Source organism: Sciurus carolinensis, chromosome 7, assembly GCF_902686445.1.
Source record: "Sciurus carolinensis chromosome 7, mSciCar1.2, whole genome shotgun sequence".
In the NCBI taxonomy this organism is placed as follows: domain Eukaryota; kingdom Metazoa; phylum Chordata; class Mammalia; order Rodentia; family Sciuridae; genus Sciurus; species Sciurus carolinensis.
This window is the reverse complement of record NC_062219.1, coordinates 123,935,447-123,957,705: the sequence shown is the minus strand read 5'-3', so window position 1 is coordinate 123,957,705 and position 22,259 is coordinate 123,935,447. Positions and strand designations below refer to the sequence as shown.

Genomic DNA, 22,259 nt, shown 5'->3' with positions numbered 1-22,259 from the left:
TTGTTTTCTGACCTCCTCCACCCCACCCCCTGCCCCAAATCATTAGAGGTTTATTTATGAAAGCAGATACATATTCAAGGGAAAATCTGGGCAGTCTTAAGGCCACTGGGGATAAAGCAAAGAATACACATAAGGGAGAATGCAGGTTATCTCCAGGGGGGCAGAATCAGGAACCCATCCCATCAGTACCAGTCAAGTAACTGGGATAGGCATAAGTTCAAATGTCAGCACAAGGTTGGTTCCCAGACCAACAGGGGCATACCCTGGGAACTTGAAATGCAAATTTGCGGCCCCACCCAGAAAAGGGTTGGGCCCCTATTTTAGCTCTTATAAATGATACAGCCCAACCAGGACTCCTTTGGTTATGGATACCTGTGGTGGTTTCTGTGACTGGGTTTGAGGCCAAGTAGATTCTACCCTAGCAGCTCAATTAACCCTCCAGGTCTGGGTTATATATACCCAGACTCAACCTCAGATTGAAAATATCTACCAAACATGTGGTAAGACTTATTTTTTCTCTAAGCAATACAGATCAACTTTTTACATAAGATATACATTGTATTAGATATTACTAGTAATCTAGAGATGATTTAAGGTATGCATGAGGATATGTAGGTTATGTGCAAATACTGCACCATTTTGTATAGGAAATTTAGCATACATGGATTTTGGTATTGGGAGTAGAATCCTGAAACTAATCCTCTTTGGATATCCAGGGAGGGTTGAATTATTTTCCTCAGCCATGATTTCAGTAATTCTAAGAACTTAAACAATTCTTAACATTCTATCTTTCTGTGATTGAACCCAGGGTCACCTTATCACTGAACTTCATTCCCAGTCCCCCCACCCCTGGCCCCTTTTAGTACTGGGGATTTAACCCAAGGGCACTTTACCACTGAGTTAACTTTTCAGATTTGGTTGCTTACAGCCTTGCTAAATTGCTGAGGCTGGCCTTGAATTTGCAAACCTGTCTCAGCCTCCAGAGCTGCTGGGATTACAGGTGTGCACCGCTATGCCCATAGTCCCCAATCCTTTTTTTAAAAAATATTTTGTGACAGGGTCTTGTTACACTGTTAAGGCTGGCTTTGAACTTGTGATCCTCCTGCCTCAGCCTCCTATGTCTCTGGAATTACAGGTGTGTGCCACCATGCCCAGATCCTTAGTGTGCTTTTCTGACTACAACCAACATGCAGGGGAAAAAATTAACTACAACTTTTAATTGTGTACAAATAACTGTTTTCTTCCAGTCTGGAAAGCTGATTAAATGCAAGGAAGCAAGCTACATTGTAGCATCCATTTTGAATTGATTCTATTAACTTCATAAGTTTCAGTACTTAATAAGCAATTTATTTGGTAAGAACCTCCAGACCATTCCTCAGTTTTTGTCGAATGAATCCTAGACAACAGGCTCAGACAATCTGGTTTAATTAGGAAGTTAAATAAGTTGGGATGGGGTAGGATGGGATCATCAAAGGCTTCATGGGACCCCTGTGGCACTGATAATCATGACAGCCTGGGTTCAGGAAGGGGAGCAACCCCCTTCAAGGCAAGGCACAGGCTATTGGCAAGGAGAGATGGTAGGGGAACCCCACTGTCAAAAGAACCTCTGAGGGGTCAGTTGGGATGCATGCATCAGAACCATTCAGGCAACTTGGAGGCTGGGCACCGGCATGAGCTGAGGGCTTAGGCTGTTCGCAAGGGTTTGTGGTTCACCTGGCAAAAAGACAAGAATAGATGACACTTGGAAATCAGGTACTCTGATCTCCCAGGCCCCTACTCAGATAAATGGGCTATAAGGAGGACATTTAAGTCCAGGAATCTTTCTGGTACACTGCCTTGACCCTTTACCCAAACAAAGTCAATAAGACCCATGTATAAAAAGTCACTGGAAAAAAAAAAAAAAAAAAAGTCACTGAAGAGGGTAGAGGGGACTACAGTTTTGCTTACACAGACTACCCTTGGCTCTTTATCATGTACTGCAGGCCTCATGGAGGCTCCAAGGAACCCAGCTTGAAAGTCACTGGTATGATCCAATACTTTCATCTTTATACATATTTTTTATTTAACACACACATAATGCTTTCTACACAAGGCACTGTTCTGACCACTGCAAGTATTTCTTCAATCTTTCTAACAATTCAGAAAGTTTTTTTGGGGGGTGGGTGTGGTGCAGAGTAGGATTCAGGACCTTGTGAGTGCTGGGCACACTTACCGCTCAGTTATCCATCTAACTCTTTCTTAACAATTCAAGAGGGTAGTTTCTACCATTAACTTGATTTTAAGGTGAGGATACAGATACAGAAGGGTTAAGCTAGCAGGCATTGGAGCCAGAATTCACACCAAAACAGTGTTACAGAGCTTGTTCTCTGACCTCTACCATAATCCACAGGGGAATAAACTGAGACACCAAGGAAAGCAGTGATAAATATGGCTTGGAATTAATTCATTATCAACAGGCTGCAACTAGTTCCCTGCACTAGTGGAACAACGACACAGGCCCCAGCCTCACCAGCTATGAGTGGGCTGTTAACTTTATAAGTCAGAAGTAGTGTTCTTCACTTTGTAAAATGCTACATACCCTAAAGGTAGTTTAAAACAAAAACCCATCTATGTAGAAGTTTATTAGTGTGTCTGACACACAGAAAGCAGATAATGTCTGGGATTCCCAGGCCTCCTGGAAGCCAGTGAAATGCTAGGCCTACTCCATCACATAACAGAAACTCAGCAATTCTTCACCCCAGAGACTCTCACCTGGGAGATGCTGACACCTGTGAGTCTCTCCACACTCTCTGGCAGGCGGCTTAGGATGTCCAGTACCTCCCCGGTCACTTTCGCTGCCCCCATGGTCCCACTTCCACTGGACACCAGTGTGATCTTATTGGCTGAGGTCAAGGGGCCACTGATCTCCTCTGCCACCTGATAGGTGAGACATGCCCTGTGAGTGCCCATGATCTGGCCACACCCCTCATCAAACAACTTTAAGACCCTTGTCCTACTGATCATGGTTTCCCACTTTGGTCCCTGGCTTTTAATTCCCACCCCTAATTTAATGTCCCCTAGCTTGGTTCTCCCCAATTTCCTCGTTTCACCTCACCCCTCAATCTCTGGTTCTGACTTCTCCTTTCCCACAGCCCAAACTACCCGCAGACCTGGGGAAGTTTCTCTAGCAGCATATCCAGTTGGGCAGCCTCCTGGTACAGCTGGAACGCTTCTGCCTTCTTGGCCATCTGCTCAGCCTCTGCACGGGCTCGGGCCCCTATGGCAAAGGCTTCGGCTTCCCCACGCATCTGACCAGGGTACAGAATATTGGTAGTGGGATAGATGGGAATAATTAAGAACAAGGAATCCAAGGTCACGCAGGAACCCACAAACCACTCCCTCCACAAGCCAGCAAGGAGCCACATCCTAACTCACCCGCACAGATTCGGCTTCTGCCTCTGCCTGCATAATCAGCTGGGACCTAGGGACAGAAAGGAAGTGGAGGGAGGAGCAGAGGGGTCCTTGCTCCCAGGAGGAACGCCCAGCACCAGGGAGACAAAAGACCCTGCAACCCAAACTCCATGGGAGCCCTGGTGGGGAAGGCCTTGGCTCTCCATCCGGCGGTGCCCGCGGCAGAGGAGTCAAAAGGGAACCAATGAAGGAGCATTTACTTCTCCGCTTCCGCGAGCCGCTCCAGCTTGTAGCGTTCAGCCTCCGCGGGCTTCCGCACGCGGGCCTCCAGCTCCTTCTCTCGGCGTGCTATTTCTTGCTCCTGCACCGCCACCTGCTGGGCCCGCTCCACCACCTGCACCTGCACCCGCTGCTCCTCGATCTGCTGCTTAGTCTTGGCCACCTGGGTTTGAGGGGGCCCTCAAAGTCAGAGCTGAAGAGCCAAGCGCCCAGGAGGAATCAGACAGACCAGGGCCCGAGGGTGGGGCCCTGGATTAGGATTGGATTAGGTCCATGAAATCGGTTCCCAGTCTGCCCAGCCTGTGCAGTGGCGTTCTTTACCATACTGAACCAAGGCAGGGCCCTGGGGCAGCCTCATGGCCCTCTTCGGATCCAATATCAAAGATTAGGGATCTAGCCAATTAGGGATAGCACGACTGTAAATCCAGCACTTAGGAGGCTGAGGCAGGAAGATTACAAGTTCCAATTTAGCCTCAGCAATTTAGTGAGATGCTGTCTCAAAATAAAGAATAAAATAAAGGGTTGGGGATGTGGCTCCGTGGTAGAGTAACCCTGGGTTCAATCCCCAGTACCTAAAAGAAAAGTTTGGGATCTGAAGCCCAGGACCTGGTCTCTCTTCCCCCTCAGGCAGGCGGTTAAGCTACCCTCGAGCTTACATATTAATCTGTTCTACCATTCTCTCCCTCTACAGTACAAATACCTTGAGGGTGCTAGCACTTGGTGGATATCTTCTAACTTATATTTTCACTCAAATCCATCCATCTTTCTCCATCTTTTTTTTTTTTTTGAATACTTTTTTAGTTATCGATAACCCTTTATATGTAGTGCTCTGAATTAAACCCAGTGCCTCACACAAGCTAGGCAAGAATTCTACCACTGAGCTACACAATCCCAGGCCCACTCCTCTCCATCTTTACTGCCATAACTTAGTGTGTGCCACCATCAATTCCAGCCCCAACTAATGCAACAAACTGACATTTTTTTTTTTGCCAAGTGGGAGGATATCTTGGTATGGTTTTTATTTTTACCTTTTGCATATGGTTCAAATTCAAAAGAAAAAAGTAGATGATATGAAGTAATGTTTCCTCCCATCTCTCCCCATACCTTCTCAGGAAGAAACCACTGTGACCAGCCCTCCCACCCCCATACTGGGGATTGAATCCAGTGTCTTGTGCATGGTAGGCAATGCTCTACCACTGGGCTATATCCTCAGTCCATTCTAAAAACTTTTTAAAAAAAAATTTGGGGGGTTGGGGAGATAGCTCAGTCGGTAGAGTGCTTGCCTTGCAAGCACAAGGCCCTGGGTTCGATCCCCAGCACCCAAAAAAAAAAAAAAAATTGGGGTTTGGGGTATAGATCAGTGGTGGAGCACTTGCTTAACAAGTGCAAGACCCTGGATTGAATCCTCAGTACTCGGGGGGAGACCGGGTCTAAGTTGCCAAGGCTGGCTCCAAACTTGCAATCCTTCTGCCTTGGCCTCCCAAAGTAACGAGGGTTACAGGTGTGTGCCACTGTGCCCGGCTGTGACCTGCTTTTTGTGTATTCTTCCAGGGACACTCTAAATATCTATGAGACTGTGTGTATATACAAAATTCCTCTTATTTAAGCAGATTTTCTTTTTCCTATAGTGTACAAGGATCAGAAGGCTCTTACCAAGATGTTGAGGAGAGGTACCAGGCACAGATACACTTCTTCATAGTCCTATTATTCAAGCTCAGCCACAAACCATCAGACCTATAGGTCTCATTAGTACAAATGACGGTTCATTTGCCTTCTTTTGGACCCATCTCTTAATTCTGGATATGGTGTCCTGTATTGTCTTTGACCTCTAATTTTCAAAACAGTTCCAAACTGGACTGGTTGCCTTCTATACCAGTGTGTAGGATCACTTCTCTCCTATACTGGAGTTCCTGTATCCTGTCGCCAGCTCTTTCCTTTTTTTTAACCCCCCTTTTCTTGTTTATGCCTACCTTTTGGTGCAACTGAACCTCCAGTAGCTCCCTCAGATAGAACATGAAGACAAAAATTTTATTTACAGATCTTCTCTGAGTTTTTTATTCTACCCTTCCATTTGAACAATTAAGCTGAGAACAGGTTCCTATGCTGGAACAAATTTCCCATCAGGATTTTGAAGGCACTTTCCCACTATCTTCCTTCTTAAGAAAATTTAAGTCATTTTTGTTGTTGTAGGGTTTTAATTTTATTTATTATTTTTGTTACTCACTTAGTTATATCCCTTTTTATTTTTTAATTTGAGACAGGGTCTTGCTGAGTTGCTTAGTTTCACTAAATTGATGAGGCTGGTCTTGAATTTACGATCCTGCATCAGCCTCCCAAGTCCCTGGGATTATAGGTGTGGGCTACTGTGCTTGGCTTGCTTTTGTTTTTTTGATGCCCAGCCCTTTGTTTGAGATCTGTTCTTTTTCATTGGAAGGTTTTAGATCTCTTTCTCTCTTTTTTGTCCTAAGTGTTCTGAGATTTCACAATGATGTTCTTTGATGTAGATATTTTCCGTTCATTGCGTCAGGCAATTTCTTACCAAATCTGTCTAAATAAAAGGAATTCTTATATACATGCCCTTCAGTGCAAATATTCTGAATAACTGAATTATTCCATTGGTGACTTACTATTTTCTTTGTTCTGCTGGAGCTCCTGGACTGGCCTGTAATATTCTTATCCTATTAATATTTCCAAATTCTTTTATTCCTTTAAGAAGTTCACTAGAATTTTCTTCCAATGTTTTTCTTTTTACTTTTTTCTTTTCCATTTCTGCCACCTTGATAGCTTCTAAGTGCCCTTTTGTTTTGTTTTCTATGTCCTGATTTCCTGACCCTGAACTCTCCTCTTGTCTCACTGAGGACATTTTGTTTGTTTATGTTTTAGTGCTGAAGACTGAACCCAAGCCTAAACACATGCCCTGACAAGGAGCAGCCCTTCTTTTTTTAAGCCTTCTTCTCCCTGCATATTATGTATCCTTCAAGTCATTTTGCTCTTTTGTCTTCCACACTGGAGGATCTCCTCATTGATCAGGTAATTCCTGGTTGTCTCTTCTCAGTAAAGAGTGTCCAAACACTAAAAGGAGGCTCTAAGTGCATGGGGAGCCTTGTTGACTTTGACTTTCTTTTTGGGGTCATCCGAGCAGACCATCTACTGGAGAAGTCTCCAATTCAGGATGATGTCTTTCCTTTTGAACTGGTCATGTTCCCCAGAGCAGTGTTCCCATCTCTTTTTTGGAAGATGGAGCTTTGGGAGCTGTGTGGGGTTGAAGGGGCTGGCTGCCAGCACTTAGTATTCAAAAGGCTTACCCCGTCCCTTCATCATCACTTCATGGTCACATCCCCTGCTTTCCTCTCTTCTAACAATCAGTGCTTCTGTGGAAGGGGAGGAGCCATTATCTAGAGTAGAGGACCAGCAAAGGGCACTAATCAGAAGTTACTTTGCTCCTGTTCCTCCTTATGTCACCGTGGTTATTACAGCTCCCGGGGCACCTGGTGCTGCTAGCTCCTGAGCCTTAGATCCTCTCATTTTCCTCCTCCTTGTCAAGCTCAGCACTCTCAGACCAGTTTGGTCAACTACCACTGATCTCTAGCTTTCAAATTATGCTGTGGTTTCTGTTCTATATACACCTTTAAAAAAAATCACTCTGCAGTTTTAGTGAAATTTTTAGAAAGTATAATTTAGCTGCATTTGTTCAACACATCTTTTTTTCTTTTTTTGTACTAAGGAATGAACCCAGGGGTCCTTTACCACTGAGTTACATCCCTAGACCTTTTCATTTTAAATTTTGAGACAAGGTCTAAGTTGCTGAACCTTAAAATTGTGATCCTCATGCCTCAGCCTCCCTAGTTGCTGGGATCACAGGTGTTCACCACTATGCCCAGTCAATACATCATTTTTGAAACAGATTCCAATTCATCTCCTGCTTCCTCTCTCTCTCTCTCTCTCTCTCTCTCTCTCTCTCTCTCTCTCTCTCTCTCTCTCTCTCTCTTTTTAAAGATGGGATCTTGCTCTGTTGTTCAGTCTGCACTCAAATTCCTGGGTTCAAGTGATCCTTTTGCTTCAGTCTCCCAAGTAGCTAGTGCCAACGCATCTTGTCTTTTTCTTTTAACAATTCATTCTCCACAAAGCAATCTAAATGATCCTTAAAAAATGTAAACTTATAGAGCTGGGGATGTAGATTAGCAATACACACACGGTGAACTGTGAACTAGATCATAATGTTCTCTAATAGTTTTTTCCATTGTGCTTTGAATTCTCTTCTGTCTCAACCCAAACCCTTTGTTATATGGTCCTACCTGCTTCTCCTTCTCACACTCAGCACAACAATCACATCAGATCGGATATATCCTTTCTGTTCCTCAGACATATCAAGCTCAATCTCAGGGTCTTTGCACTTACTGTTCCCTTTCCCTAGACATTAGGGACATATGACTATTTTTGTTTTGGTGGTACTGCAGATAAACCCAGGGCCTCATTCATGCTAGATAAGCACTCTATCACTGACCTTCATCCCCAGTCCTTTTTTTTATTTTTGAGACAGGGTCTCTTTAAGTTGCCATGGCTGACCTCAAACTTGCCACTGTCCTGCCTCAGTCTCCAAGTAGCTGGGATTATATGCATGCACCATTGTGTGCAGCCACATGACTTTTTTTGCAGTATGAGTATGAACCCAGGAGCGCTCTCCCACTAAGCCATATCCCCAATCCTTTTTATTTTTTTATTTTGATTGAGGGTCTTGCTAAATTGCTCAGGCTGGCCTTGAACTTTCAATCCTCCTGCCTCAGAATCCTGAGTATTGGGATTATAGGCATGTGCCACTGAGCCCAACTACATTTCTATTTAACCAGAACTAACCTAGGATGTTCTTGACCTACAACTCCTTACCTTGACAGCTCTTTCTCAATCTTCTGGTTTTATCTCAAATACCACTTCCTCATAGACACCTTCTCTGTCCACCCCTAATCCGATACAGACTTCCCCACAGATTTCACATCACCCTGTTTATTTCCTTCACAGCACTTAGGTAAGATAATTATAAGGACTGGGGATGTAGCTTTGTGGTAGCATGTGCTTAGCTTGCAGAAGGTCCTGGGTTTGATTCCTAGCACTGCGAAAAAAGGAGGAAAAAAAACCTCAGATAATGATAGCCTGAGAAGTCATGTATTTGTTTATTAGCGGTTTCCTCTGTTATAACTCAAGCCTCATGAGAACAAGAATCTTTTCTGTCTCATTCATATATTCATCTTCATTTTCAAAATAATCTCTGTGCTAGGTGCAGTGGTGCACGCCTGTAATCCCAGTGACTCAAGAGGCTGAGGTAAGAGGATCACAAGTTTGAGGCCTGCCTCAGCAACTTGGCAAGGCCCTGGGCAACTTAGTGAGATCCTTTCTCACACCAAAAAATAAAAAGGACTGGGGATGTAGCTCAGTGGTAAAGTGCCTCTGGATTCAATTCCTAGTAGCATCCCCACTCCCTGGCCCCACACACAGATGTGTCACATGTAGACACTAAATAGGTTATTTGCTAAATGAATCCTTATTTTGTGAGTACCTAGCACAGTGCCTGGCACATAAGAAACTGATAAAAATTGAACAGAGCCCATCCAGCATGCCTAGATTTGCAGGCAAGGAAAGCCTTGTTAAGAAGTTTAGGAACTGTGATGGTTTGGTAATACTACTGGGGAGGTGGTAAACCCTTAGGAATTGGGGCCTCGTGGGACTCTGTTAGGTCATGGCCATGAGGTGAATGGTTTTGCTCCATACCACACTCCCATCATGGTGGTACCTTGCTACAAGTCCAATCATGGACTGAAAACTCCAAAACTGTGAGCTAAAATAAATCTTTTCTCTTCATAGTTTATTATCTCAGATATTTTGTTATAGTGACAGAAAAGAGACTAATACAAACATTTTACCAGCCAGGGACGGTGGCATATAATCCCAGAAACTCAGGAGGCAGAGGTAGGGGGATCACGAAGTGGAGGCCAGCCTCAGCAACTTAGCAAGACTTCGTCTCAAAATGGAAAAAAAGGATTGCGGATGTAGCTCATTGATAGAGCACCCCTGGGTGCTCTATCAGAAGAAAAAATAAAAAGAACCATATCTACAGTCTCACCATAAGCTAGTAGTTTTATTATGTGATATTTTACAAACTTCAGCATACATGCAAATAACCTTGGGATTTTGTTAAAATACCAATTCTGGGGGTTGGGGAGATAGCTCAGTCGGTAGAGTGCTTGCCTTTGTCTTGTAAGCACAAGGCCTTGGGTTCGATCCCCAACACCCAAAAAAAAAAAAAAAAAAAAAAAAAAAAAATACCAATTCTGATTAAATCGGTCTAGACTAGAGCCTAAGATATTGTATTTCCAAGAACCTTCTCAAAGTTCTTGCTGCTTCTGGATGGACCACACTTTGAGTAACAAAGCAGTATGCCATCCCCCAAAACTGTCAAACCATGCTGAAATTCCATATCATAACTAAAGATACATACTTTCAGTTAGTATCACTGGCAAAAACAAAATTCATGATGTTGCTATCCTTCAGGTAAAAGTTTCAAAAATACAGTTGACTCTTATTATTTACCACAGTTTTGTTTTATAAAATAGCCATGAACACTGAATTAGCTAATAACTCATTTTGTTCCTAAGGGAAATACGGGTCAGATTCTTGTAAGCCTCTGATCATAACTTTTTTTTTTTTTTTTTTTTTGGGAATAGGGAACTGAACCAGGGTCACTTTTTGTTTTTTACTTTGTAACAGAGTCTCCCTAAACTGCTTAGGGTCTTACTAAGTTGCCCAGGCTGGTCCTGAAATTGCAATCCTCCTGCCTTAGCCTCCCAAGTTGCTGGGATTACAGGTGTGTGCCACTATGCCTGGCTAATCATAACATTTTTATCAACCAGTCAATACATAACCTTGTTTTATGTGTTTCTGTTTAAAGCCACTTTATAAAATATTATAGTTGATTCAGTAACATAGAATTCATTTCTACCACTGTCAATTCATGCCTGAACAAAGCTTATGAAACACATATTTTCTCTAAAAGGCACAGCACAGCTTCTTGTGTTAAGAGATTCCAGATAGCAAAATAGCACTATGTTTGGGGGCCACTTGACTTTTTTTCTTTTCTTGCTACCAGCATTAAACCCAGGGGCACTTAACCACTAAGCCATATATCCAGACCTTTTTTATTTTGAGACAAGGTCTCAGTAAGCTGCTTAAGGCCTTGCTAAGTTGGTGAGTCTGGCCTCAAACTTGCAATCCTCCTGCTTCAGCTTCCCAACCCCCTGGGATTACAGGCGTATGCCACCATGCCTGGCCTATTTGATTTATTTTCATTTATTTATTTATTTTTGTGATGCTGAAGAATGAAATCCAGAGCTTCTTGCATACTAGTCAAGCAATCAACATTGAGCAACATTCCCAGCCCCGGGGGCCATTTGAAATAGCAAAATCACCAAATAAAAGCACGGAAAATACAAAAAGTGTGGCAATAAATATGCCATGAAAATGACACTGTTTACAGTGTGAAAGCTGAAACAAGAAGGCAGAGCATCTCCTTGTTAAACCTTGTTTGCAAGCTAAGCATCAGGCAGCTAGGATTTTTCACTATTCTGCTCAATATTTGCCAATGACCATGAAAATGCTGCAGGTACTGATTTTGGGGTTACTAATAAATTTAGTAAATAGGCAAATTCTCAAATATGGAATCCATGAATAATAGGAATTGGTTATACCTCCCTGCAATATTAAGGGCTGCCCATAGATCACTTTGCAGAATTCAATGTCCATGTCCATGTTTTCCTTCCTCACACTCTGTCTTGATCACCAGGGTTGCTATTGGATGCTCTTGTACAAATTAGAAAAAGGTGCTCCTTCCTCTCTGTGGATGCAGACCCATGCCAGTGCACAGCCTGGCAAGTGGTGCATGGGCTGCATCTTATCTCTGGTTCATCCTCTCAGCTGGTGCCCTTGTACAGGGTACTGCCTACCCCAAACATGATCAGCCTTATTATCATATCCCTTCATGCCTTTCCTTTGATTTTCAGCACAAATTTTAGTATTTTAAGTTCTTCTTCACATGGGGGGAGGTGGGTCAGAAAAGGAGATCCAGAATAAGATCAAAGTTAGAATGATAAATAGTGGTATGCTGGGATGGAGAGCATGGGAGGAAATGGGAAGGGGCAATAAGCAGCTTGACTATCTGCTTAGTGTGGTGGCTCTCACCTGAAGCTGATAGGCCAGGTCAGCTTGTGCTCGACGAGTATTGACCTCAATGTCATATGCAGCCTTCTTCAGCTCATAGTCCCTCTGTGCCTTGGCCATCTCGATCTCACTCAGGTACTGAGCAGACACCTTTTCTTGCTTGGCTTTAGCCTCCTATCCAAATAATGATCAGGTAGGAAAAGTCAGGGTAGAGTGAGGAAAGCCATGGATGAGAGCCTGCCCCTCACCAGGCTTCACTGCTTTTACCCCAGGCCTCATATTTTATCCTGCTAACCCAGTTCTTGTAGTACTGAAAACTGAACCCAGGACCATGAACGCTAGGCAAGTGCTCTGCCACTGGCTACACCCCCCAATCCTTTTTTTTTTTTTTTTAAATCCTTCTGCCTTGGCCTCCCAGAATAGGTGGGGTTATAGGCATGAGTACACAGCTGCACCTGGCTTCCTGTCAACCCAGTTCTATAGTCTCTCAGCTCTGCCCCTTCTACCTATCTTTCACTGTGTGTCCAATAAGCCTATGGTGACAGAGCCACTGCCATCTCTCACCCGGATCCCAGCATCTCTCTTGGCTTCTGCCTCCCCAATTCGGGCATCTTTTGGACTTGTGCTGTTCGGGCCTTCCCCAAAGAGTGCAAATAGTCCTGTGGGAGAGGTGCAAAAACCAGAGCTGTCATGAGGGTTTGAGATGGGAGCAAGGAAGTGGGGAAGGATCAGCTGCCTAGTTTCACCTGGTCATCGTGAATGTCCTTCAGAGTGTAGCTAACCACGCTGATGCCCATGTTAACCAGGTCTGAGGAGGCTACTTTGAAAACTTGCTCTGAGAATTTCTGTCTGTCCTTATAGATCTCCTAGAACAAGAGAATGGTAGGAAGGAGGAATTTAAACTCTCAGATCCACTGTCTCTCACAGATTAGCTGGCTGGTTAACTTCCACTCAGTCTGGCATCTCTACTGACTTTTTCCTTGCCCCCAGGCTCACCTCCACAGTCATGTGGGCCATGATAGCCCTTTGGTGGCCCTCCAGTGTCTCCAAGGCAATGTGAGCAATCTCAGCCTCTGTCTTCCCCAGGAACATCTGGCAGGCAGCCGCCAACATTTCCTTGTTCTGCCCCTGGATTTTCACCTGCAGCCAGAGTAGGGATGGGAGTGGGTGTGGGGGAGGAATGTGATTAGGTTTCATGAAGCCAGGGAAGAAGCAGGGAGAGAAGGGGGAACCTCTAAGAGCAGTTTCTTCCATCTCAGGGAGCAAGAGGAGGACGACCAAGTGCCTTGGGGTGGTTGGAGTTGGATAGTAGCAGAGACACTTTTCTTGGCAGGCAGATGTTGAAAAGGCCATGGTCAGAAAATTCTTAGTGTGTGGGACAGTGAGGCTGAAAAGTGGACTTTGGTGGGGAAAGGCTCTGACAGCCTCACCTGGGCAATGCCTGTGACTGAGATGGGGACCCCATGGCGAGTGTAAACCTTTTCACTCTTGACGTTGAGGGTCAGTGTGTTGAGAGAAATTCTATGGGAAAAAGAAGGGGTTGACAGTAAGAAAAAGAGCATAGAGTGAAAACTGAGGTTCCCCTTCTCTGGTTCCCTTGTTACTTACCTCTGAATTTGCTGGATGCAAGGCAGTACAAAGACTCTTCCTCCAGCCACCATGACTGGGGGGCTTCGGCAGAAACCTGCAAGGTGAAGGCATTATGCAGCCATGGTAGCGCCAGGATGTGTTAGAATGAAGAACTTGAGGGTAGGAACAACCCACAGGAGAGGATCTGGGAGCTGTTGGCAGCCTGGGCCTTGGAGTTGGGAGTTCCAAGTGGATAGTTTGAGGTCACGAGGGGGCAGAAGCTTGGGGTCGGGAGCTGGTAGGGGAAGGGGCAGAGACTAGACTTAGAGGGATTTGGGGGTCACTTGTGGGAAAGAGAATACTTACCAGAGACCACCATGGCCTCATTTGGGCCACAAGTGAAAAACATGGTTCAAACCGGAGCTGGAGAGAGGGAGAAGAACCTTTTGCGGATGGGAAAGGAGCGTTGCAGCAGCCAAGGGAGGGAATCTTCTCCATTTCCGACAGGCCCACCCAGTCTGTGTCCGCTAACGTTCAGTTCCTTCCGTGCCCATGGGTCCGCTAAGTCTTTCTCCGTGAAATCCCTAAGATCCCCAGCGACCCTTCCCCAATTGCTTACGGTTACTCCCTTCTCACCGCATTCCCCTTTCCCTTTTATCTGATTAAGCCCTCCAGCGCCTAGGGGCCAGCAGACCTTTGCTCACCACGCATATCCTCTGCAGCCCCAGGTTCCATCTCCCCTCCCCCACTCACCTTCCCAGAAGCGGGAGGCAGCTAGGCCGGGGTCTCCGGAAGGGCGGGGGCGTGCAGAGCCTGAGAGCCGAGCAGGAACGCCGAGAACCCGCCTTCCTGGAAGCTGGGCCCGCACGCGCGCCCCGCAACCCGGCCGCGCCCTGTTGCTGCGGCAGACGCGACCCCGCCCCCGCCGCGGACCAACCCCTCCGCCCCGCGCGATCGGTCCGCCCCTTTCCCGGCAGGCCCCGCTCGGGTCCGCGGGTTGCCGGCTTCCCGGGGTTGCCAGTCCCCGGGTGGGGCCCATTTGCCTCCGCCCGCTCTTCTCTCGGAGCCCGGGGCCCCGCCCAGGCCCCTCACGCCCCGCCCCGCGGTGCGGGCTGCAGGCTTTCTAGAGTAAGGAAGGTTGCCACATCTCGGGTTTGCTGCGGGCTAACTGGTAAAACCGCAGTCTGGGCAACTTATGACTGCATCCGGCTGCCGGATCTGGCCCGTGACTCCCTGGAAATGGGTTTCGTGACCGGGGAGAGGCGCGGACTGGGGACGTGTCCACGGCTCCTCCCGCCAGTCTTTGGAGCCTGAAGATGGGTAGTGGGGAATCGCCGCGGGCAAACATACACTCCGAGGACTGTTGTCAGTAAACCAAGTTTATTTGTGTTCACAGAACATACTGGGCGACCTCCGACTGCCGCCTCCTAACAGCCCTCTGACGCCCAACCCCGCCGCTGCCCCTAAGGGGAAACTTCGAGATTGAAGGCCGTGGACCTTGTTCCCAATGGTCTGCTGAAGTCTCACACAGTAGACCTGTAGGGTTGAGATGCTGGAGAACGGGAGTATCACCCACTAAACCTACGACCCACCACCATGCTTAATTCCCAGTTCGGCGTCATCCCACCCGACCCCTCCCCTCTCTCCCAACTCTGCCTCAGTTCTAGGCGCCCTGCCTCCACCAATCTCACAAGGCTCAATAAATACCAAAAAGATCTGCATTTACAGCAGGGGGCATATCTCGCACCCTTGCATAAGTTAAAATAAATATTACAGCCCTCCATCACCGAGGAGGACATGCATAAATACATATAAATATTAATTAGGCGTAGTGTCAAATAAGTTAACGCCGCTCTCCTTCCTACTGGGCCTAACCCCGACGTGTCTGCCTCGGCCTCGCCCCAAGCACCGGTCGGCCTGGTCTTGGTTGTTAGTGTTCTGAGTTCTAGTTGCCTTGGGAGTCCCAGTTTGGGATACGCTCTCACGCACCAGATACGCCTGGTGTTTCTTGGGTTTTTCAGGTTAGAAGGCAGCTGGGTGTTGCTGGAGAAAGGTGCTGAGGTCCAGATAGTAGTCCGAGGGCTCCGAAGTCAGATTCAGGGGCTCAAGGACTGGAGGGGCAGGGATAGGCACAGGGGACGCAGGGCTGGGGACGTCCTCCTGAGTCAGGGGTGTCGACACACCCTCTTCAGCCATCAAGATCTGGCAGAAGATGATGGCTAGAAGTATAAAGAGAAGCCTTTTGGCAAGGTTCGGTTCCTCGGCTGGCAACTGACGCCGGACCTGAGAAGAGACAAAAAAGGGGACAGATTAGGTCAAAGTCCCGGAGTCCAGTCGATCCCCAGTGCACCTGGGCGGCGTGTCCCCCGGCTTGCCCACTTCGGAGATACTCACCACTCGAGGATAGAGGACCCTGCGGCTGCGCTTTCGGTGCCCGCGAGAAGCGCCGAGACGCGTGGCGGAGGCTACCGCACGCTCTGGGAGAGGATCGAAGGTGAAGATCTCCGGGCCGGAGCCCCGCCGGAGTCCCTGACTGGTGGAGGGGGCAGGGGACGGGGCCCGCAGGCCGGTCATGGTGGGGAGCGAGCTTCGAGAGTGACACATCTTCGCTGAGGAGGATAAAGCTGAGTGCTGACCTACAGCCAGGCAGAGCTGGTTAAATACACTAGAGAATTGGGCGGGCTCTTGTAACTCCTCCTCTCGCAGCAGGGGAGCGTTTGGCTAGAGCGGGCTGGAAATTCCAACAGTTAAGCAAAGGGAGTGGGTGGAGACTTGAACTGTGCTTCTCTAGGTGCCCAAGTGCACGTTGTGCGTGTGAGTCGTGAGTACTGGTGGGTGAGATCCCAGGGGGCAGACACATGTCAAAGCATGTAGCAGCTGGAGCAAGGCCCACTACTGTTTAGGAGATGGTTCAACCACCATCGTGAAGCGGCTGGGGTGCTTACAAAAGGAGACATGGCATCATTCAACAATACTGACCCTGCAAGGTCAAGGAACCACAGTTAGAACACACAGTCACACACCAGGTACGCGTGGATAGCACATTCTTCTGGCCACATAGGGTACAGCGGCACACGCCTGTAATCCCTGTGACTGGGGAGGCTGATACAGGAGGATCACAAGTTCGAGGCTTGCCTGGGCAACTCAATGGAGAACTGAGCAACTTAGCAAGACCCTGCCTTTAAATAAGTAAATTGATAAATAAATAAGGGCTTGGGGATGTAGCTCAGTGTTAAAGTACCCCTGGTATCCATCCCCAGTACCAAAAAGACAATTTTTAAAAGTAAGAAAACATAGTAGCACAGACACAGCCCTGCCTACCTTAGCACACATCAAGACACACAAGTACATTATACACATGCCACATGCACATGACAACACAAAGCAAAGACTGCATAGAAACAACAAAGCTACTCGCTTAGGTGGTACAGAAATATTCACACAAAAACTGGTGCAGAGAACCACAAAATACAAAGGAAAGAGGTTAGCAGTCACTTACATTTCCCCCCTTTAATATGATTCAAATAACAAAATTTATGTAAAGAACTTCTTGAACTGTGAGACATTATACAAATGTTGTAGTAGTGGTAATTACTCAACACAGAATGGGCAGATTTCCATAACTGCCTTAGAGAAGGGCCTCTCATGAAGATAGAATTTAACATTTTTTGAGTATTCACTTGTGGCAGGAGCTCTGTTAAAAGTATCATTGAAGCTGAGTGTGGTGGCACACACCTGTAGTCCTTGCTACTCAGGAGGCTGAGGCAGGAGGATCACGTAATCCCTAGAGTTCTGGGTCAGTCTGAGTAACACAGCCAAGACCCCAGTTCAAAAACAAAACAAAAAAGTACTGTTGAGAGAGTTCTAAAGTTAGTTTCAATGTGCTGCTGAGTGAAGCAAGTGCAATAAAGCTGCAGTTTGACTCCAAGGGCCTTATCATCTGGCATGGGGTGGGGACCATGACCATGAAACTAACCTGAGGGTCCTGAGAAAACTAAATGTTTAAGGGAAACCCAAAGAACGAGTATTCATATCTGACTGATCAATCAGGGGAGACTTCATGGAAGAGTGGCATTTGAGATGACCTTAAACAGTGTGTGGGATATGACAAATTCAGATGTAAAGGATGACTATGAAAAAGAGAATGGAATCAGCAAAGACCTTGAGCTGGAAAAGTACAGGATGTGTTTGGGGAATCATAAGAAAAACAACATCAGAGTAAGTTTCCTGTAAAGGAGTAGTGGGAAGTAAAAATGGCTGGAAGGAAGTTTGGCAGTGTAGGGAAAGCTCAGCTGGCAGGCCATGGGCCTGGGTTTGACTCTCTACCATGAAGCTTAAGGTTCAAATTGGAAATTGACTGTGATGAACACTCCTCCAGGGGGAGGGGGAGGCATTGGGGGAAGGGACCAGAGGCTCCTGGAAGGGCTCAGATCAAGGGTAACATGGGCCTGAGAAGGTGATTATAGGAGACATTCATAGCATTAGATTACCAGAATATGGTAATGTCACGGGTATCATTAGAGAGAGGGAACCTAAGGAGCTTGATGACAGCAAGAGAATGAAAAGATTAGAGCTGATTCTTGGACTGGGAATGCATCTGGTTCAGATCTTTACACTGTCCTATTCAGCATGGTGAATAAGGTGAGTACACTCATGACCTCTTCCATTAGAGTCTGTGCTACATATGTCTTTGTGTCCTCCATAGACCCAGCATGGTGCTCTCAGCAACAGTTGCTTAATATTCTTGCTAAATTGAAGATGAAGATGCAGAACTATAAATGCACACATAATGGTCACACACAGCTAGATTCCTCCAAACTTTTTTTTAACTCTACCACTGAGCTACACCCCTTGTCCTTTTTATTTTTTATTTGAGACAGGACCTCACTAAGCTGTTAAGGGTCTCACTAAATTGAAAAGGCTGGCCTCATACTTGTAGTCCTTCTGCCTCAGCCTCCCCAGTTGCTGGAATTACAGGCATGCACCACCATGTCCAGCCCCTTCTCGCTTTTGTAACATGGATACACTCCTCCAAATCCCCCAAACAAATTTACAGTGTCTTAAGAAAAGCTGGGATGATTCTTAACACATACTCCAAACAGGAAATACCAAAGGCCATTCTTCACCAAAGATATATGTAAGAAGGCAAATAAGTCCCCAAATAAGTATACTGTTACTGTATATTCAATTGCCTCCTAAGCCTATATGTGCTTTATTTTACACCAGTCTTCTTGTCTAAGCATACAAGTTCCCTTCCTTATGACACACCTCTTCCTGGCAGGCATAAAACACACCTCCTCTACAACGACATCATTTTCCCACATCTGCCTTTCACACCTGCCACCACCCTTACATTTATACCTGAGCACAGTGCACTGCACACCTGCCTGCTTCCTCTTTCCAAGGCAACTCACACACGACATTGTGACCAACATACATGACTGCTTACACATGTGGACAGACCCCCATGCACAGACATAAGTTAGGGTGTAGGGCGAAAGAGAGTGATGATGGAAGAAAACTTTGGTGGGAGAGAGGGGGAGGTGCCTAGAGTTAGGAATGCATAACTTGTTTATGATGGAAAATTTCTGCAGGGCATTAGGCAAGGGAGGGGAAAGGAAGGGATGTCAGGATCTTGTTTCACCACTACCTCCTACATCTGGAATCTGGACCTCCAGCCGGGCCTAGTTTTTCTTAATGTCCTCTTGCCACAGATAGACTTCCTTTTGTGGCATGACCAGAGTGAGACAAAGAGAAGACCCAGAGAGCCCAGACTGTTCTTCATTTTTTCTCATCCAATCTCATTTCCATTCTAGCTACCCCTACCCAGAGCTCTGATCCTATTCCTCCCTGCCACCCAGGAAGCTAGGAAAAGGTTGAGAGTGAATCACTAAGCTAAAGAGGAGTGTGGGGGTGAGAGTGGGAGTAATGAGATAAGTTTAGGACGTGCCAGTTACTAAGACCAGCTGCTGGACCTATTCCCATTGTCCATATCCTAGAGAAACAGGTCCTTGGCCTCTGGCATTTTTAGCTCTCCCCCTGTCTCCTTCCATATTCCAAAGATCATTATATTTCTTCATTTCCTTCCTTTGACTAGTGTCTTGACCGCCTATCCCCAACTTCTTAGCCCCTTGTTTGTTTTCTTCATAGCAATTGGGGAATAATTTTTGTACTCATTTACTTTTTCGGGGGGAGTACTGACAATTGAACCCAAGGGCACATGCATACTGATTATGTGCTCTATCACTGAGCTACACCCCCAGCCTGTCTTTGTTTACTTTGGGCTGTTATTCCCCCCACCCCACCACACACACACACACACACACACACACACACACACACACACACTAGATCTCTGTGATATCCTCAGCACATGACCTGTCATTTAGTAGTTGCTTGATAAATAGTCTAAAATCCATCTCTTTTGAGGCACTAACGCTCATCCTGAGAGATATTTGTTTACCTAGCTGTGTCCCTTCAGAGCCTTCCGGTCCCCCTCACCCCTGACTGTCTCTTCATGGAGGAGGTTGAAGGATGCTCAGCTGTGGCCCAGGCTGATCTGCCACTGAATCAGGAACAACTGCAGGTGACAAAGCCCTGGTCTTCACCCTGACCAAGTCCCTGATGCAGGAGTGCATTGCTGACCACAGGCCCAGAATTGGGCTGGAAGGCAGCAAGGGGCTAAGAAGGGGTGGAGGCGGACTGGACAGGGGGAAGAGAGACAGTTATCTGGAAGTAGGAGCTTCTGAGAAAGGGAAGCAGGATGGACCCCAGGAGTTGGCATCAGGAAATGACAATCTGAAAACTCCTAGGTATACCTGATACTTAGATAATAACGATTTGTTGACTTGAGATAGGTTTGAGGTTGAACAGAAACACGGGGTAACAAAAAGAACATTATAATCTAGTGATGCTGGAGGAAATCCAGTTTAAATTCCAGCTCTGTTACTTATTAACGATTTGATATTGAACCAGTTACTTCTCTCAAGGCCTGTTTCCTCAATTAACACCTGGGCAAATTGACCTTTAAGTTATTGTAAGAATTAAGAACATTAGTATACTGATCCAGGGAGTAGTAGGGGCTTTTTGTGTGGTAGCCTTTAGTGTAATTATGGGCTGCTTCAGACCAGGCAGGAGCACAGTGAGCTAGCCTTGGAACAGGAGATCAGGATGAGATAACAGTCTCCCAGTGCTAAAATCACCAGGCAATGTCATTTATCTTTTCATCTCCCATTCCCTCCCTTTCCATCTCAAGCAGGCTTTGTGGTTCTTTGTTTATCCCAGAGCAGCAGACACTTCTGCATTCCTAGTTCTTGTTCAGTCAATGCAGATGATTTTAGACACTCTCCCCCTGCCACCCTCTATATACGCAGTTTAGTTGGAACAATCCTGGCCAGAGGCATAGGGGTAGGGTGGGGTGGTGAGTTTTAGGCAGTAAGTTAATAAATGACCCCTAAAGAAATTTGTTTAGCTCTCAGGAGGGTCAAGACCAGACTCTGGCAGCCTCCCCTGACGCAAAGGCAAGTCAAGAGTGCCTGGAGCACCAAGGCAAGGTCACAGAAGTAACACTGCCACCTGCCCTGGGATGCAGTTCAGCCCAGTCCAGCCCAACTTAGCCTAGCTGCACAGGGAGGCTGTAGAGAACAGGCAGCTGGGGAAAGGATGCAGCATCACTCCTGCCAGCACCAGCTTCACACACTGGCTTCCACGACCTAAGGTTGCATCTCCTTCCTCTGACCTGTTTCCTTCCCACCAAATTCTAATTCTGTGAGAGCAGAACTTTATCCATCTTGTTTGGTGCTGTTTCCAGTGCCTAGGACTGGCTCTTTGATCAATACAGCCTGTCTGAAAAGGATAGAAACACAGGACTCTTTATGGCATTAGTTAGAGCTGATCAAAGGGAAGGCAGCTTGTAGCTTTATGTACTTTACTCCAGTGTCAGCAATGGAGAAGATGGCTGCAATTCAAGTCGAAACAATCATACTGGGCAACTTAGCAAGACCCTGTCTCAAAATAAAAAATACAATGGGTTGGGGATGTAACTCAGTGGTAGAGTGCTACCTAGCATGCTCAGGGCCCTGAGTTCCATCCCCAGCACTGTACCATAAATAAATAAATAAATAGAAAGAAAAAGGAAATTTAAAAATGACATAATAATCATGGGTGGGGAACAACAAATAAAGTATTTCCCTTTTTGTCATGTCTTTTCAGACACCCTGTATTTACTGATGACTTGATCTCTAAAGTGAAGGGCTTAGATCAAAGGCTCTCTGGTGGCTCTTCCTCTGAAACCCCATGATTCAGCAGAATCTCTCATCTGTACCTAAAAGTTAAACATGCCTCCCTCCTCCTTTGAAAGCAGCTGTGGCCAGAGATCCTTTTCTTTTAAGGTTGGGATGTGTCTTCACTCCCAGAGAGGCCTCTGGAGCAGAGAAGGGTGCTGGGGACTGGCCCGCCTACAGCTCCCTGACTCTGCCTGATGGGGATCGCGTGTTAGACTAGGGTTTGATCTGCTGCCAAGGGTGAGCCCTGTGGTGGTTTTCTGGGAAGGGTAGATGCCATGTGTGACTCAGAACCAAGTTAGGGAAAAAACAAGCTCACTCAATTGCTGGCATCCTCCCGACTCTCCTGGCTTTGACCATGAGCTCATAAAAGAGGAAGCTGGGTTGGGCAGACAGTAGTAGCTCTGCTTTCCCTCAGCTTTTCTCTCCACTGCCTCATGGATTCCCTAGAGTGTCTAGGCCTTAGGCTGCCGTCACCCTGGCTCCCAGACAGCTCTGGCCCTTTTATGACATTTTCCCTTCCCAGACAATTGG

General features: G+C 46.4%; 2 protein-coding genes across 2 annotated transcripts; both read right to left on the bottom strand.

Moving 5' to 3' along the window:
• Positions 1 to 1,326: 1,326 nt before the first annotated feature.
• On the bottom strand, positions 1,327 to 14,339 carry Flot1 (flotillin 1). The gene is given in 14 exon segments (XM_047558983.1): positions 1,327 to 1,713; positions 2,752 to 2,916; positions 3,150 to 3,287; positions 3,415 to 3,460; positions 3,651 to 3,832; positions 11,896 to 12,048; positions 12,439 to 12,491; positions 12,494 to 12,533; positions 12,621 to 12,740; positions 12,871 to 13,014; positions 13,305 to 13,395; positions 13,483 to 13,558; positions 13,810 to 13,866; positions 14,197 to 14,339. Coding segments are annotated over 13 exon segments (1,281 nt in total). The 5' UTR covers positions 13,853 to 13,866; positions 14,197 to 14,339; the 3' UTR covers positions 1,327 to 1,683.
• Positions 14,340 to 14,801: 462 nt separating this feature from the next.
• Ier3 (immediate early response 3) lies at positions 14,802 to 16,086 on the bottom strand. The gene is made up of 2 exons (XM_047558646.1): positions 15,838 to 16,086; positions 14,802 to 15,726 (listed from the first exon to the last, which is right to left on the bottom strand). The coding sequence occupies exons 1-2, from the start codon at positions 16,045 to 16,047 to the stop codon at positions 15,466 to 15,468; spliced, it is 471 nt and encodes a 156-aa protein (XP_047414602.1). The 5' UTR covers positions 16,048 to 16,086; the 3' UTR covers positions 14,802 to 15,465.
• Positions 16,087 to 22,259: the final 6,173 nt, after the last annotated feature.